Raw genomic sequence first — 14,595 nt, forward strand, 5'->3', positions numbered from 1 at the left:
CATAGCCTCCTCTGCCCTGACTGTGGCCCCGGAGAGGAAAGGGTGGGGTGTGCCCAGGGGTTCAGGACCAGCCCTGCCTCATGGTCCCAGCAGCAGAGGTCGGGTGAGGGCATAACTGCATTCAGTGACCTCCACCCCCAGCCAAGTGGAATTCCAGATCCCACTAAGAGAGTGTCTCCAAGAACACATCACAGACCTGAGTGTCTTCAAGACAAAGAAAAGTGCCAGCTCTCCCAGCGGCAGCCAGGTTAGGGCATCTCCCCGGATTTTTGGAGGGGTCTCCTTGCTCTGATGGAGATAGAAGCCTCCAGGCCAGAGACTGGCCCTGCTGTCCACTCCAGCTCCCCAATTCCAGCTGGTTTTTACAAACACCATGAACCTCTGGGCCTTCTGCTGTTTTGGGCCTGACTCCTATTTCTCATTAAGCACTAAAGGTTTGAGTTTCATAACGCAGTTGGCACACGTTATTTCCTTCTTCATAAACATGCTCATGAATGAGGACTCTGTTCTCCCCCATCTGCGTGCAGACCCCCTGCCTGCCCCACATCACCCAGCTGCCAGGGCACAGGTGGGGGTCGGGGCCATCGCCAAGGGCCCAGGACAGTCAGGGCAAGCCAGGAGGGGTTCTCGATGGGGCTAGGCAGAGGAGCAGCTCACGCCCAGCCCCAAAACCTCCACAAAATGGGATTATGCTTCCAGCAGCCTCTTCCACCTTGGGGGAGCGCAACACCGTTTGGGCCTGATAACTGTGTTTTCCCAACAACTTCCCTCCCCACGCCCAGCAGCTGCTTCAGTTGCTGGCTCATTGGAGGCCTCAAACTGGTTGGACCCAAACACCCCCAGCTGCTCAAAGGGCTCCAAAGTGAGATACATCAGGAAAGGCCCAGACTCAGAGTCAGACCGTGCTAGGTTCCAGTCCCACCTGTGCCACATACTAGTTGTGACCTTGGAAGGTTGGTCATCTTTTCTAGCCTCTGGTCCCAGGCTGGGAGGTGGCACAAGTATGGCTGCATCTGGCATTGGGAAAGAGATGGGAGGGGTCAGCCCTGAGTGCCTGGCACAGAGCAGACACCTCTGCGAGGTGAACACCTGGCCCACGGGAGTAGCCACCATTTATGATGCAGCTGTGTTCCCGCCACTTGACCATACTATTGAGAGCGAGATGCGTCATTGATTCCCTAACAGTGCTTTGAGGGATAAAAGCCACATGGCATTCATCGCACACCTGGATTGCAGGAAACTTGCATCTCAGCGTTGAGGAAATGCAGCCGCAGGCCTGAGCTGCTGTGGAACTGTGGCCAGTGTTCTTGGCTCCTCTGGGCTTCAGGTTTCGTGTCTGTAAAATGCGTGTCTTCTCGGAGGACTGATCAGTTGCCGCGTGTTCCCATAGGAAGGTCCCTGCATCATTAGAATTTGACACTTTTGAAAAGTAACCTAAGTTGCAAAAATTTCCTGGAGATCCTTGAAAAGGAAAACTATTGCAAATGCAGGTCGAGGCTGATGTGGAAAAAAAATCACCGCGTGAGGTGCAGGCGGGGTGGGGTGATGGAAAGAATGCAGATTCGGGAGGCGAAGAAGAGCTTTGGGATTTGTAGTCATTTAGAGTCCAGCTCTTTTCCTGCTGGGCACCTGTGTGTGATTCACACCTTCATTTATCCACCTATTTATTCATTCTTTCATCCAGCTTTTGTTGCATACCTACGCCAGGCCAGACTTTACGCCAAATACCATACTGGTCCCTGTACTCAGTCCCTCTGAACCTAAGTATTGCCAAGTGCTAAGAGCAGTGACATCAAGGGCTCAGCGGGGCTGCTGTAGAGCTCAGATGGGCAGAGTGTGGAACTGCAGCACACTGGGGCCACAGGGGTAGGACGCGCTTCTGATCGGCCCTGATCGGCTCCCATCTACTGCTGGGGACTCTTCGCAAACGTTAGATTTTAAAAGAGCCCTTGATGGGCTGCAGCTCAGCTGGAAGAGGCCCCTCCCTTGGGGAATTTCAGGGAAATGCCGATGAATTTGGGGTTGTCCTAATGACCGGGAGACAGGGCCAGGGGACTTATCTGCAGTAGTTCCGCTCACTGCAATTTCTTCCTCCAAGGTTCAAGCCATTCTCCTGCCTCAGCCTCCCCAGTAGCTAGAATCACAGGTGCCTGCCACCAAGCCCAGCTAATTTTTGTATTTTTAGTAGAGACGGGGTTTTGCCATGTTGGCCAGGCTGGTCTCAAACTCCTGACCTCAAGTAATCTGCCCACTTCAGCCTCCCAAAGATTACAGGTGTGAGCCACTGTGCCCAGCCTGTTTTGTAATTCTTAAAAAGTCTGTGATTCTTCTAGGTAGTTCTTTCTTATATGTACTTACTTTTTCTTTTTCTTTTTCTTTTTTTTTGCGATGGAGTCTCGCTCTGTCGCCCAGGCTGCAGTGCAGTGGTGCGATCTCAGCTCACTGCAACCTCTGCCTCGCAGGTTCAAGCCATTCTCCTGCCTCAACCTCCCCAGTAGCTGGGATTACAGGCGTCTACCACCTAGCCCGGCTAATTTTTGTGTTTTTTAGTAGAGACAGGATTTCGCCACATTGGCCAGGCTGGTCTTGAACTCTTGACCTCAAGTGATCTGCCCACCTCGGTCTCCCAAAGTGCTAGGATTACAGGCATGAGCCACCATGCCCATCTTGTTTGGAAACTTAAAACTGCTCATTCCTGGAGCACATGGTAACTCTGTAGAAACTCAAAGGTCCCTGGAGCATTTAAGGCTAGCAGATCTGCTGTGGGGCCTGGGAAGGTCCCGGATGGGATGACCGCACAGGTGGAGAGGGAGGGAGTTTTCCTGAGGTATCCCAGCCTCAGGGGTAACAGCCGCTGGTTTTCAGTCTGGGATCAAATCCCCGGACCAGTTGGTTTGTCTTTAAAGGGAGCACATATTTCTAGATGTCGCATAGTGGGAGCAAAGTGGTCTGAATGTGCTCCCGCATGAGCCTTGTCATGCCCCAGGCCTTCCCAAGCATCAGGCCACCCTGAGGCCACCACATTCTGCCCACACCTTGTGGGAGATTGTGTGAGTCAGGAAGAGCAGCGAGGCCGGCAGGAAGCGTCCTGTCCACAGGGCAGCACAGGGCTCTAGGTGAGGTGGCATCTTCTGAACTGGGTTAAAATCCCAACGGAGCTGCGTGAGGGAGGAGACCCGAGCTTTGCACTCACAAAGCCTTGTTTGGGCCCAGCGTGTCCCCCATTAGCTCTGTGACCTTTGACAAGTATCTGAACCTCTCTGGGCCTCCGTTTCTCATCTGTGAAATGGGGGTTCTAAGGCCCCATTCATGGGAGGGTTAAATGTGCAGGTGCCTTATGCCTGAGGCATGTTGGGGTAGCAGGATGCGTCAGGCACCTGCCTGCCTGCCCACCCCCTCCCTCCCTGAACTGGGCAGGGCGCAGCCCTCTTTCCTCCTTCCTGGGTGGGCAGTCAGGTCCCTCACACCCTGCCTGCTGCCTGCCCTCCCATCCCAGGCCTGGCTTGGCCAAGTGGGAGACTGCCCCAGTGGCCAGAGGCATCCCATCCTAGGATAACAGGCCCACCCAGAGCCAGGGCAGTCCCAAGGCAGGGACTCTGCTAGCCACTGGGGCCTGTGCCGAGGCCTGTCACAGAGAGGCCCATGCACAGGAGGGTTCTTCATTCCTTCCTCATGGGCCTGCCAGTGTGGGGACACCCAGCCTCACCTCCATGATAACCTGTGTCCAGCGCCTCCCATTCATCCACCAACCTGGTCAGACTGGGGTCACAGACTTCCAAGCTGGTCTGGGCCAAGGCAAGGAAGTCCACTTGCCCTCTCCCTCCTTCCCCTGCACCCCTCTTGGACTTGTGGGAGCTGCCAGGAAGTGGAGCCCCAGGCTGGGAGACCCAGAGGAGGAGGCTTCTGTCCAGACCCCGCCTCAGACAGGCCAAAGCCTCCCACTGGGCTGAGCACCTGGGAGTGCAGACCACGCTCACGGTTCACAGAACAGGCTCAGGAGTGACAAGTGACCATGGGCCTGTTGCTGGGGCTCATAGCTCCCCATGGGGACCCTGACTCCTCTGATTGTGGGTGACTTCAAATCTCCTTAGAGTTCTGTATTTCGTGACATTTCTGCCTAGAATATGCTTTATTTTAAAAGTAAACAAATGGCCGGGCACGGTGGCTCACGCCTGTAATTCCAGCACTTTGGGAGGCCGAGGTGGGAGGATCATGAGGTCAGGAAATTGAGACCATCATGACTAACACAGTGAAACCCCGCCTGTACTAAAAATACAAAAAATTAGCTGGGCGTGGTGACGGGCGCCTGTAGTCCCAGCTACTCAGGAGGCTGAGGCAGGAGAATGGCGTGAAACCAGGAGGCGGAGCTTGCATTGAGCCGAGATCGCGCCACTGCACTCCAGCCTGGGCGACAGAGCGAGACTCTGTCTCAAAAAAAAAAAAAAAAAAATAGTTAAAAAAAAACCTAAGTGCTCCCCTCCCTTTCGTTTTTTAAGATACTCTGTCACCGAGGCTGGAGTACAGTGCCACAGTTACAGGTCACTGCAGCCTCGAACACCTGGGCTCAAGGAATTCTCCCACCTCAGACTCCCAAGTAGCTGGGACTACAGGTGCACACCACCTGCCTGGCTTACTTTTTTCTTTTTTTAACTTTTTCTTTCTTTTTAGAGATGGGATCTCTTTATGTTGCCCAAGCTAGTCTTGAACTCCTGGCCTCAAGCGATCCTCCCACCTCAGCCTCCTGAAGTGCTGGGATTATAGGCACAAGCCACCATGTGCCCACCAGTGCCCTTGTGATATGGGGAAATCGTCGTCCTCCTCAGGTGTGAGCCGGGCCACCCTCCTTGTGAGACGTTGTTATTGAGATGGTAGAACACAGACGCTACGGCCAGGCTCCCAGGTTCAGACCCCAGCTCTCACCAGCTGTGTGGCCTGGGGCCAGGGCAGTCCCTCACTGTGTTTCCGTTTTCCTGCCTATAAAATGGGGGTGCCAAAAGCACCCGCCCAGCCGAGTTGCTGGGATTGCTGCACGGGCTGACGCATGGGGAGCCCTTGGAGAGCACATGGCATGTGGCAGGCGCTGCACACGAGGTTTGCTGTCAACTGAATTTCCGTTTTCTGGAAACCATGAGTCAGGGACAGGTGGGAGGAAAGGAGGAAAGTGATTCTTCTGGAGGGAACACAAGCTAGCTGCAACGACAGGTGACCCCTTGGAAGGGAGCGTGTGAATACGGGGACGTAAAGGGGTCTCCGCATCCTGACATGCGCCTGACAGGCCTCAGGCAGCTCTGAGACCCCCAGGCCGCGTGGCACCTGGGCCTTCCGCCCTTGAGCATGGCAGTCCAGTGGACCTGCTCTCAGTCCTCGTCCTGCCTCCCAGGCGCAGAGTTCAGCTTCCTCACCAGCACCCTCTGCCCTCATGTACCACTCTGGGGATTAAGGGAGCAAGTTGGGTAAGCAGTGAGTGAGCGGCTGCTGGCATCACAGTCAGGACTTATCTCAGGCAACAGGCTTTCCTGGTCATTCTTTTCTCTGCGCCTGGCATCAGAGCTTTTCCTCAGAAGCTTCCAGGGTGTGATCGGGGTTTGAAGGCTGCCACGCACGCTATCGTGGGTTTATTTGGAGGAAGGTGGGGCAGGAAACGCCCTCGCTCAGGGGTTATCTAAACGGCTCATTGTCGATGGGAGTGAACATTTGTCCTTGCTGGCTTACTTTTTTTTTTTAACTTTTTCTTTCTTTTTAGAGATGTTTCTATGTAGGGCACAGTTATACACACAGCACACAAACTGATACACAGTGCATCTGTGGTGAGTTGTATGTGGGTAGGGGTCCCGGGACCACCCCTCTGCCCAGCCCAGGTCTGAGCACCCGCTGGCCTCTCCCGTGGGTGGTGCCCAGGTATCAGTGGGGCATCTCTCTGCAGCACCTCCCCAACATGGGCCACTGGACAAGGGTTCAGATCCCACCTCCTGCCCCAGTCCAAGCCAGGATCTTAATCGGCATCCCACTCGATCTTGGCACCTAGTGGCACATGCTAGTCCCCCAGATGGAGACTCAATATCCCTTCTGTTCGGAAGCCAATCACAGGCCCCAGGCTCCGTCATTGGCCCAGTCCCAGTGTGCACTGGGTCTTGGGTTCAGCAGTTCCCTCCCAAGCACCAGCCATCCACCTGGCCCAGGGCCCCACATGGGGGATTCAGAGATGAGACCTGGCCCCCTCCCTGGGGTGGTCCGAGGCAAGATGGTCAGAGGCTTGGGAGCACCCAGGGACAGCTCTGTGATTCGGGTGGGGACTGCTCCAGCGGCCACCCCTCACTTTATGTGTCAGGGTTTTAAGCTTTGGGCCCTCAGAGGTGCCCAGGCCTGGCTTAGGCGAGAACTGACTACCTCTGGGTTTGTTTTCCAGCAGAGTCGCTACAGCTAGAGAGATCCGGAACCCAGGTGGGGGAACTGGTTATAAACACAGTGCAGGTGCTGGAGCAGAGAGGACCGATCGTGGTCTTAGAAGCACCTGAGGTCAGATCTCAGCCACTTGCTGGTGACTTGTGGGAAATCACAAACAGCTCTGAGCTTCATTTTTGTCGTCTGTAAAATAGGGGTTGTCATGACTGCAGTCTCTGGGGGCCGTGTGTGAGTGCTCTGCTGTGTGATACAAGCCCATCTGTACTCAGACTGAGACGCCGGAGAGTTCTCTGGACGCTCCTAGCTTTTGGGGCAAGAGTTGGCCAAAAAACTCCCTGTTTATGAAGCTGTGCTGGTAGCTGGTTGGGAAGCAGCCTGTTGGGCCTCAGGAAACTCCCGAAGCTATTACTTCCCTGCTGTGGCCTGGCTGTGTCACAGCCCTGTGGTCACAGTCAGTGAATTTCCATATTGCTCCTTGTCCGTCATTTGGACTCACCACACAGGGTCCTCTGGGCAGATCCCATGAGCGAACACAGGAAGTGCCCTTGGTTCAAGCCCCGGTGTATAGGCAGCATGGTGCGAATTGCATCTACCTTATCAGCAGTGCTAATACTGTTCTGTTGTGGGACAGTGGTCTTCCCAGGGTTGGACGAGAGTGACACCCTGGTGCCTGGCTTCACCACACACCGTGGTGTGGTAGAGCCTCAAATACCAGGTTCTGAGTCCAGCCTTACCCCTTCCTAGCTGTGTAGATGACTCGGAGTGGATAACTGACCTCTCCCGCTGCCTGTTCACACAGGAAGAAGGCTGTCTCGTGAAAGGATTAAGTGAAGTCAGGTGAACAGCGCGGTGCTTCCCGCACCTGCTCTAACTGAGGTTTAGCCCTCCTTCCTTACCCAAGCAGGCGCTGGCTTTTGCTAAGATCCCAGCTGTGGTCTTTCAGGGCTGGTGAGAGCCAAGGCTCTGCCATCACAGAAGCTTGTATTTGACTTCTCTTTCGCCACGGCCATGTGACCTTGAACCTCTGAGCCTCAAGTTCCTCATCTGTTAAGTGGGGTTAGTCACATTGACTTTATTGTGCTCTTATAAAGAGTAAATGAACTAAGGTAAAGCCCTTAGCATAATGAAGTGTGTGTAGAAAGTCTCCATGAAAAACAGTATGGCGATCCCTCAAGGATCTAGAACTAGATGTACCATATGACCCAGCCATCCCATTACTGGGTATATACCCAAAGGATTACAAATTATGCTGCTATAAAGACACATGCACACGTATGTTTATTGCAGCACTATTCACAATAGCAAAGACTTGGAATCAACCCAAATGTCCATCAGTGACAGATTGGATTAAGAAAATGTGGCACATATACACCATGGAATACTATGCAGCCATAAAAAAGGATGAGTTTGAGTCCTTTGTAGGGACTTGGATGCAGCTGGAATCCATCATTCTTAGCAAACTATCACAAGAACAGAAAACCAAACACCGCATGTTCTCACTCATAGGTGGGAACTGAACAATGAGATCACTCGGACTCAGGAAGGGGAACATCACACACCGGGGCCTATCATGGGGAGGGGGGAGGGGGGAGGGATTGCATTGGGAGTTATACCTGATGTAAATGACGAGTTGATGGGTGCAGCACAGCAACATGGCACAAGTATACATATGTAACAAACCTGCACGTTATGCACATGTACCCTACAACTTAAAGTATAATAATAATAAATAAATTAAAAAAAAAAAAAAAAAAAAGAAACTCTCCATGACATCAGAGCTGCTGTTATTATTGTCATCGTTTTTACCATCATTAGCATCAACTCTTTTTTTTTTTTTTTTTTTGATACTTTAAGTTCTAGGGTACATGTGCCATGTTGGTGTGCTGCACCCATTAACTCATCATTTACATTAGGTATATCTCCTAATGCTATCCCTCCCCCTCCTCCCACCCCATGACAGGTGCCGGTATGTGATGTTCCCCACCCTGTGTCCAAGTGTTCTCATTGTTCAATTCCCACCTATGAGAGAACATGCGGTGTTTGGTTTTCTGTCCTTGCAATAGTTTGCTCAGAACAATGGTTTCCAGCTTCATCCATGTCCCTACAAAGGACATGAACTCATCCTTTTTATGGCTACATAGTATTCTTTGGTGTAGATGTGCCACATTTTCTTAATGCAGTCTATCATTGATGGAGATTTGGGTTGGTTCCAAGTCTTTGCTATTGTGAGTAGTGCTGCAATAAACATTCATGTGCATGTATCTTTGTAGCAGCATTATTTATAATCCTTTGGGTATATATCCAGCAATGGGATGGCTGGGTCAAACGGTATTTCTAGTTCTAGATCCTTGAGGAATCGCTACACTGTCTTTCACAATGGTTGAACTAGTTTACAGTCCCACCAACGGTGTAATAGTGTTCCTATTTCTCCACATCCTCTCCAGCACCTGTTGTTTCCTGACTCTTTAATGATCACCATTCTAACTGGTGTGAGATGGTATCTCATTGTGGTTTTGATTTGCATTTCTCTGATGGCCGGTGATGATGAGCATTTTTTCATGTGTCCGTTGGCTGCATAAATGTCTTCTTTTGAGAAGTGTCTGTTCATACCCTTCGCCCACTTTTTGATGGGGTGGTTTGATTTTTTCTTGTAAATTTGTTGAAGTTCCTTGTAGATTCTGGATATTAGCACTTTGTCAGATGGGTAGATTGTAAAAATTTTCTCCCATTCTGTAGATGGCCTGTTCACTCTGATGGTAGTTTCTTTTGCTGTGCAGAAGCTCTTTAGTTTAATTAGATCCCATTTATCAATTTTGGCTTTTATTGCCATTGCTTTTGGTGTTTTAGTCATGAAGTCCTTGCCCATGCCTATGTCCTGAATAGTATTGCCTACATTTTCTTCTAGGGCTTTTATGGTTTTAGGTCTAACATTTAAGTTTTTAATCTATCTTGAATTAATTTTTGTATAAGGTGTAAGGAAGGGATCCAGTTTCAGCTTTCCACACATGGCTAGCCAGTTTTCCCAGCACCATTTATTAAATAGGGAATCCTTTCCCCATTTCTTGTTTTTGTCTGGTTTGTCAAAGATCAGATGGTTGTAAATGTGTGATATTATTTCGGAGGGCTCTGTTCTGTTCCATTGGTCTATATCTCTGTTTTGGTACCAGTACCATGCTGTTTTGGTTACTGTAGCCTTGTAGTACAGTTTGAAGTCAGGTAGCGTGATGCCTCCAGCTTTGTTTTTTTGGCTTAGGATTATCTTGGCAATGTGGGCTCTTTTTTGATTCCATGTGAACTTTAAGGTAGTTTTTTCCAATTCTGTGAAGAAACTCATTGGTAACTTGATAGGGATGGCATTGAATCTATAAATTACCTTGGGCAGTATGGCCATTTTCACAATATTGATTCTTCCTATCCATGAGCATGGAATGTTCTTCTGTTTGCTTGTGTCCTCTTTTATTTCGTTCAGCAGTGGTTTGTACTTCTTGAAGAGATCCTTCATACCCCTTATAAGTTGGATTCCTAGGTATTTAGCATCAACTCTTAGAAAAGAAGAAAAGCTGTTGTCTGAAAGCAAAAATAAAAGTATGCACCAAGGCCAGGTGTGGTGGCTCACACCTGTAATCCCAGCAGGTGTTATTTACTTTTTTGGGTTATTTACTTTTTTGAGACGGAGTCTCGCTCTGTTGCCCAGGCTAGAGTGTAGTGGGGTGATCTCAGCTCACTGCAACCTCCGCCTCTTAGGTTCAAGCAGTTCTCCTGCCTCAGCCTCCTGAGCAGCTGGGATTACAGACATGAGGCACCACACCCGGCTGATCCCAGCACTTTGGGAGGCTGAGGCGGGCGAATCACCTGAGGCCAGGAGTTCAAGACCAGCATGGCCAACATGGCAAAACCCCATCCCTACTAGAAATACAAAAAATTAGCTTGGCATAGTGGCGCATGCCTATAATCCCAGCTGCTCGGAAGGCTGAGGCACGAGAATCACTTGAACTCAGGAGGTGGAGGTTGTAGTGAGCTGAGATCATGCCATTGCACTCCAGCCTGGGCAACAGAGTAAGACTGTCTCAAATAATAATAATAATAATAATAAATTTTTAGACCGGGCGCAGTGGCTCACGCCTGTAATCCCAGCACTTTGGGAGGCCGAGACGGGCGGATCACGAGGTCAGGAGATCAAGACCAGCCTGGCTAACAGGGTGAAACCCCGTCTCTACCAAAAAAATACAAAAAACTAGCCGGGCGAGGTGGCGAGCGCCTGTAGTCCCAGCTACTCGGGAGGCTGAGGCAGGAGAATGGCGTAGACCCGGGAGGCGGAGCTTGCAGTGAGCTGAGATCTGGCCACTGCACTCCAGCCTGGGCGACAGAGCGAGACTCCATATCAAAAAAAAAAAATAATAATAATAATAAATTTTTAAAAAGAAAAAAAAGGAATCCAATAAATCAGGAGGTTTGATCCAAATTACAAACACACAACATGGAGTGTTTATTTTTTATGAATCCGTGTATAGAATTTCCAGTCAATTCTGATCACTGAAAGGTGAGAATGGCCCCAGGGTCCCAGCCTAAGCCCCCTACGTTAGTTTGCTAGGACTGCTATAAAGTACCATCGACCTCGTGGCTTACACAACAAACGTGTTTCTCTCAGTTCGGGAAGGCACAACCCTGAAATCAAGGTGTGGGCAGGGCTGGTTTCTCTGCAGGCCTCTCTCCTGGCTTGCAGACAGCGGTCTCCTCACTGAGTCCTGGCTGGTCTCTGCTCTGCGTGTCCGTGTTTCCTCTTCTTCTAAGGACATCTGTCTTCAGCCTCATTGTAACCTCATCACCTCTTTAAAGGCTGTATCTCCCAGTACAGTCGCATTCTGAAGTACTGGGGGACAGACCTTCAGTATATGAGTAGGGGGCAAAGTTCAGCCCAAAACACCCCCTAATGGTCCCAAAGAGGGAATGAACAATGATCATGTAGCCTTGGTTCAGGGGCCACTGTGAAGTCTGAGGAATAGATAGCTCACGCCCTCGGGTGCCATGAGGAAGTCTCTGCACAGGCCTGGTTGTGAGTCCTCGTGGCCACGCTGAGAACATTGACTTGCTCATCCTGGAGGTGGGAGTAGGTGGAGGAGTCGGTGCCACTGACTTCCTGCCAGGCTCTCATCCCATCTTTTGGCCCACCTGGGACAGTGCCGTAAACCTCTCCTTGTCCCAACCAAAGCTGACTGTCACCCTCTCTCGTTCTAGGTCGGACTATGATGACTGGAGACCGTCTCTGGCCAGTTTGCTTCAACCCATTCCATTCCCCAAAGAGTAAGTCCCATGCGCATCCCCGGAGCCCTCCCACCTGTGAGGCAAACCTCAGTTGTCCACCAAGGCCTTAGTGGGGGACCAGTCATGTTATGGGGAAGCCGAGTCACAGTGGGAAGACCCTGGAGACGTCGGTCCTAGCTCAGCCATGTTGTCAGCTGTGGGACCCCTGAGGAGGCACACCTCCCCTCCTCAGAAAAATGGAGACCTCAGGAGAACAGGGACGTTGTAGGAGCTGTCTGACTGCATTGTCACAAGGATTCATGAGCTAAGAATGCAAACAGAGCCCTCCCCACGGCGCCTGGCAGGCCGCGCAGTTAGCATTTTTTATTATGCACCAGATGGGAACCGTAATACCTGCCGCTCCTCTTCCAAGGGCGATAGTAAGAATCAAAAGATAATGCACGTGGAGTTGCTCGCTGTGCCGCACTGAGATGCTGGAAGCACTCTGACTACGCCCGTTACAATGCTCAGCTCAGGCTCCGCAGCAAACCTGGCCAGAGACAGACCCTCTGCCTCTCCCTTGCCGGCCCCTAGCACCGTATTGAAGTGATCACTGGAAACCAGAGAGAACGCTTTCTGGTGGATAATGGCCTGAAGAGAAGGCTTTGTCAGAATAACCAGGCCCTGAAATGCCTCCAGGTCTCTTTCGAGAGGTTGGAGGGAGCCAGCCTCGGGAGGCGGCTGGGGTTCTCCAAGGAGCTGATTAGTGAGCGTGTTTATGAAACGCTGCCTCTGTAAGGGCACATTACACGCGGTAATTGCCCCATTTGCTGGCTTGGCCAGTCCCCGAGGGTCCCAGGACTTGAGACCAGAGAAATCCAACTCCTAAGAGGCACTCAGTCTCGGCAGAGTCGTGACGTCTTTGGCCCCAGCCCCTGTCCCCATAGGCCTGGGTGCTCTTGGCTGTGGCAGCTGGCTTAGAAGAATGGTCCCTGATGGCCACTGATGTGTGCAGTAATGAGTGCCACCTGCCTTAATTGTGGAACAATTAATGAACACACCTGGGTCCCTGGAGCCCACGTGCACCCACACGTGCTCAGGCAGCAGCTTAGCCCCTCTTGTTCACAGGTGTGGGCCTAGGGAAGTTTTGGGAATGGGGGGCCCAGTCTGTTCCTGCTGCTATGATCTGTCACCTCCTCAAAGAAGGCCTTTGTTTTGGAGCTTTGAGTGGGGACAAAATATTGGCATTTCACTCAAATTCCTCTTCATTCTTTGAATCAGACATAAAGTCTAGACGTCCCCAGAGGTTAATCTTGGGAACACTGTGCTGTTTCCGACGCTTCTGCTAACTGCCGTGTTTTCCCCTGTTTTTATTACAGAGCTCTCGCACACGAGAAGTTCACCAAGTGAGTTTCTGGGCACCGCCCTCATTCCATTCTGGCACGCACGGCCTCCGTCCTGAGGTCTTCCCTCCGTGGCACGTGCATTCTGGGAGGCAGTGGTGGCTTCTCTTGGCATCCCTGATCCACCGGCTTGGATCCAGCAGCTTGCCCAGCTCCCTGGCCCATTCCTGCTTGACACCATCCCCTCCCCTTCCCACACCTCCCACTCAGTCCCAGACCCCGGCAGTAACTCTGGCCGCCTCGTCTGTTTCAGGGAACTGAAGTACGTGATTCAGAGGTTCGCCGAAGACCCCCGGCAAGAGGTGAGGCCTTTCTTTCTGCGTCTCAGGCCCACTGTCTCGGGACAGCAGGATGCACGAGGGCCCCTCAGAGGCCTTCCGAAGCTCTGGTGGGGCCTCCTTGTCAGCGACAGGCATTCGGAACAACTTTCAGAGACCCATTGCCTGTGCGGAAACACAGCCCCGCCTGGTGCAGAGCCCAGCCTGTGATGTCAGTGTTTTACTGTAAACGCCGGCTCACCAGGGGTGGTTTTCCACTGGCTGGTGGTTTCTCCCCACAGCCGAGGCCTTGATTTCGGGTTGGGCTGGCATGGCAGCTCCCAGCCAGCTCTGAGGCAGCATTTTGGTCCTGTCTGGTTCTGCTATTATGTGAATCATTGGGAAGAGCAAGGAATCGGAGCTGGGATCAGAGCTGGGTTTTTATTTCCTGGTCGTGGTGGCCAAGGGCTTCCCTGAAGGGCTGCTGTGTCCCTCACCAAAGCTGGCCTTCCGGGGAGAGGGCAGCCTTCTGCCTTCTGCCCCCAAGCCTGTGCACATGGGCAGGGACCTAGATGGGCAAGGAAGCCAGCCCGTAGCCCTGGGCCTGCGTCACCTGATAGTAGTAGCAGCAGCAGCAGCTGTCCTTTATGAGGTGCTATACCCCGGGTCAGACACGTTCCTTTTCTCATCCTCACAGCGTCCCTATGAGTATCTTCTATAGTATTGCCAGTGTTGCACGGCTTGTTCACGACTGAGGCAGGATTGGAGCCTGGTGCTGATAACCAGCTCACTGCGCTGTGTGCTGTGCCCTGAGATGCTCACAGCCTGCTTCTGTGTGCATGAGTTCTGGTGTGGTAGGGACCTGACTCCCAGTTGAGGACAGACCTAGACTCGTGCTCCCAGCAGAACAGGGGGGGGAAGGACAGGCAGAGGACAGAGGGCGTTATTCTCCGTGGAGCCCTCCCCAGGAGGCTTCCTGGAGAAGGTGGTAGTGAACTGATTGGACTTAGCTAAATGGATCAAACTGGACCTTAGTCTGGAGGGTGGAAAATGGTGTTTGAGAGGAATCTGAGGACACATAGACCCCAAGGTCTTGTCGTGTCCAACCATGGTGGGTCTCTCTGACTCAGAACCCGCAGTTTATCAGGCTGTAATTCCAGAAGTTCTAGATAACTGTTCTCAAACTATATTACCTGAGTAGCTTGTTCAAAAGGCAGACCCCCCCGCCCACCCCTACATTCCTTCCTGGTTCCAGCTCATGGGGCCTGGGTGGAGCCAAGCATATGCATTTT

The 14,595-nt window shown here is 51.8% G+C and overlaps 1 protein-coding gene across 5 annotated transcripts in view; it reads left to right on the forward strand.

Moving 5' to 3' along the window:
* CMIP (c-Maf inducing protein) overlaps window positions 1–14,595 on the forward strand; it is a 267,195-nt gene that overhangs the window by 235,586 nt on the left and 17,014 nt on the right. For all 5 annotated transcript variants that reach the window (XM_005592633.5, XM_065537566.2, XM_005592637.5 and 2 more), the window contains 3 exons: window positions 11,638–11,703; window positions 13,023–13,049; window positions 13,300–13,348. In XM_005592633.5, coding sequence (XP_005592690.1) covers window positions 11,638–11,703; window positions 13,023–13,049; window positions 13,300–13,348 — 142 coding nt within the window. The remainder of the gene's footprint in view (window positions 1–11,637; window positions 11,704–13,022; window positions 13,050–13,299; window positions 13,349–14,595) is intronic.

The sequence above is a fragment of the Macaca fascicularis genome, chromosome 20 (genome assembly GCF_037993035.2).
Source record: "Macaca fascicularis isolate 582-1 chromosome 20, T2T-MFA8v1.1".
Classification (NCBI taxonomy): domain Eukaryota; kingdom Metazoa; phylum Chordata; class Mammalia; order Primates; family Cercopithecidae; genus Macaca; species Macaca fascicularis.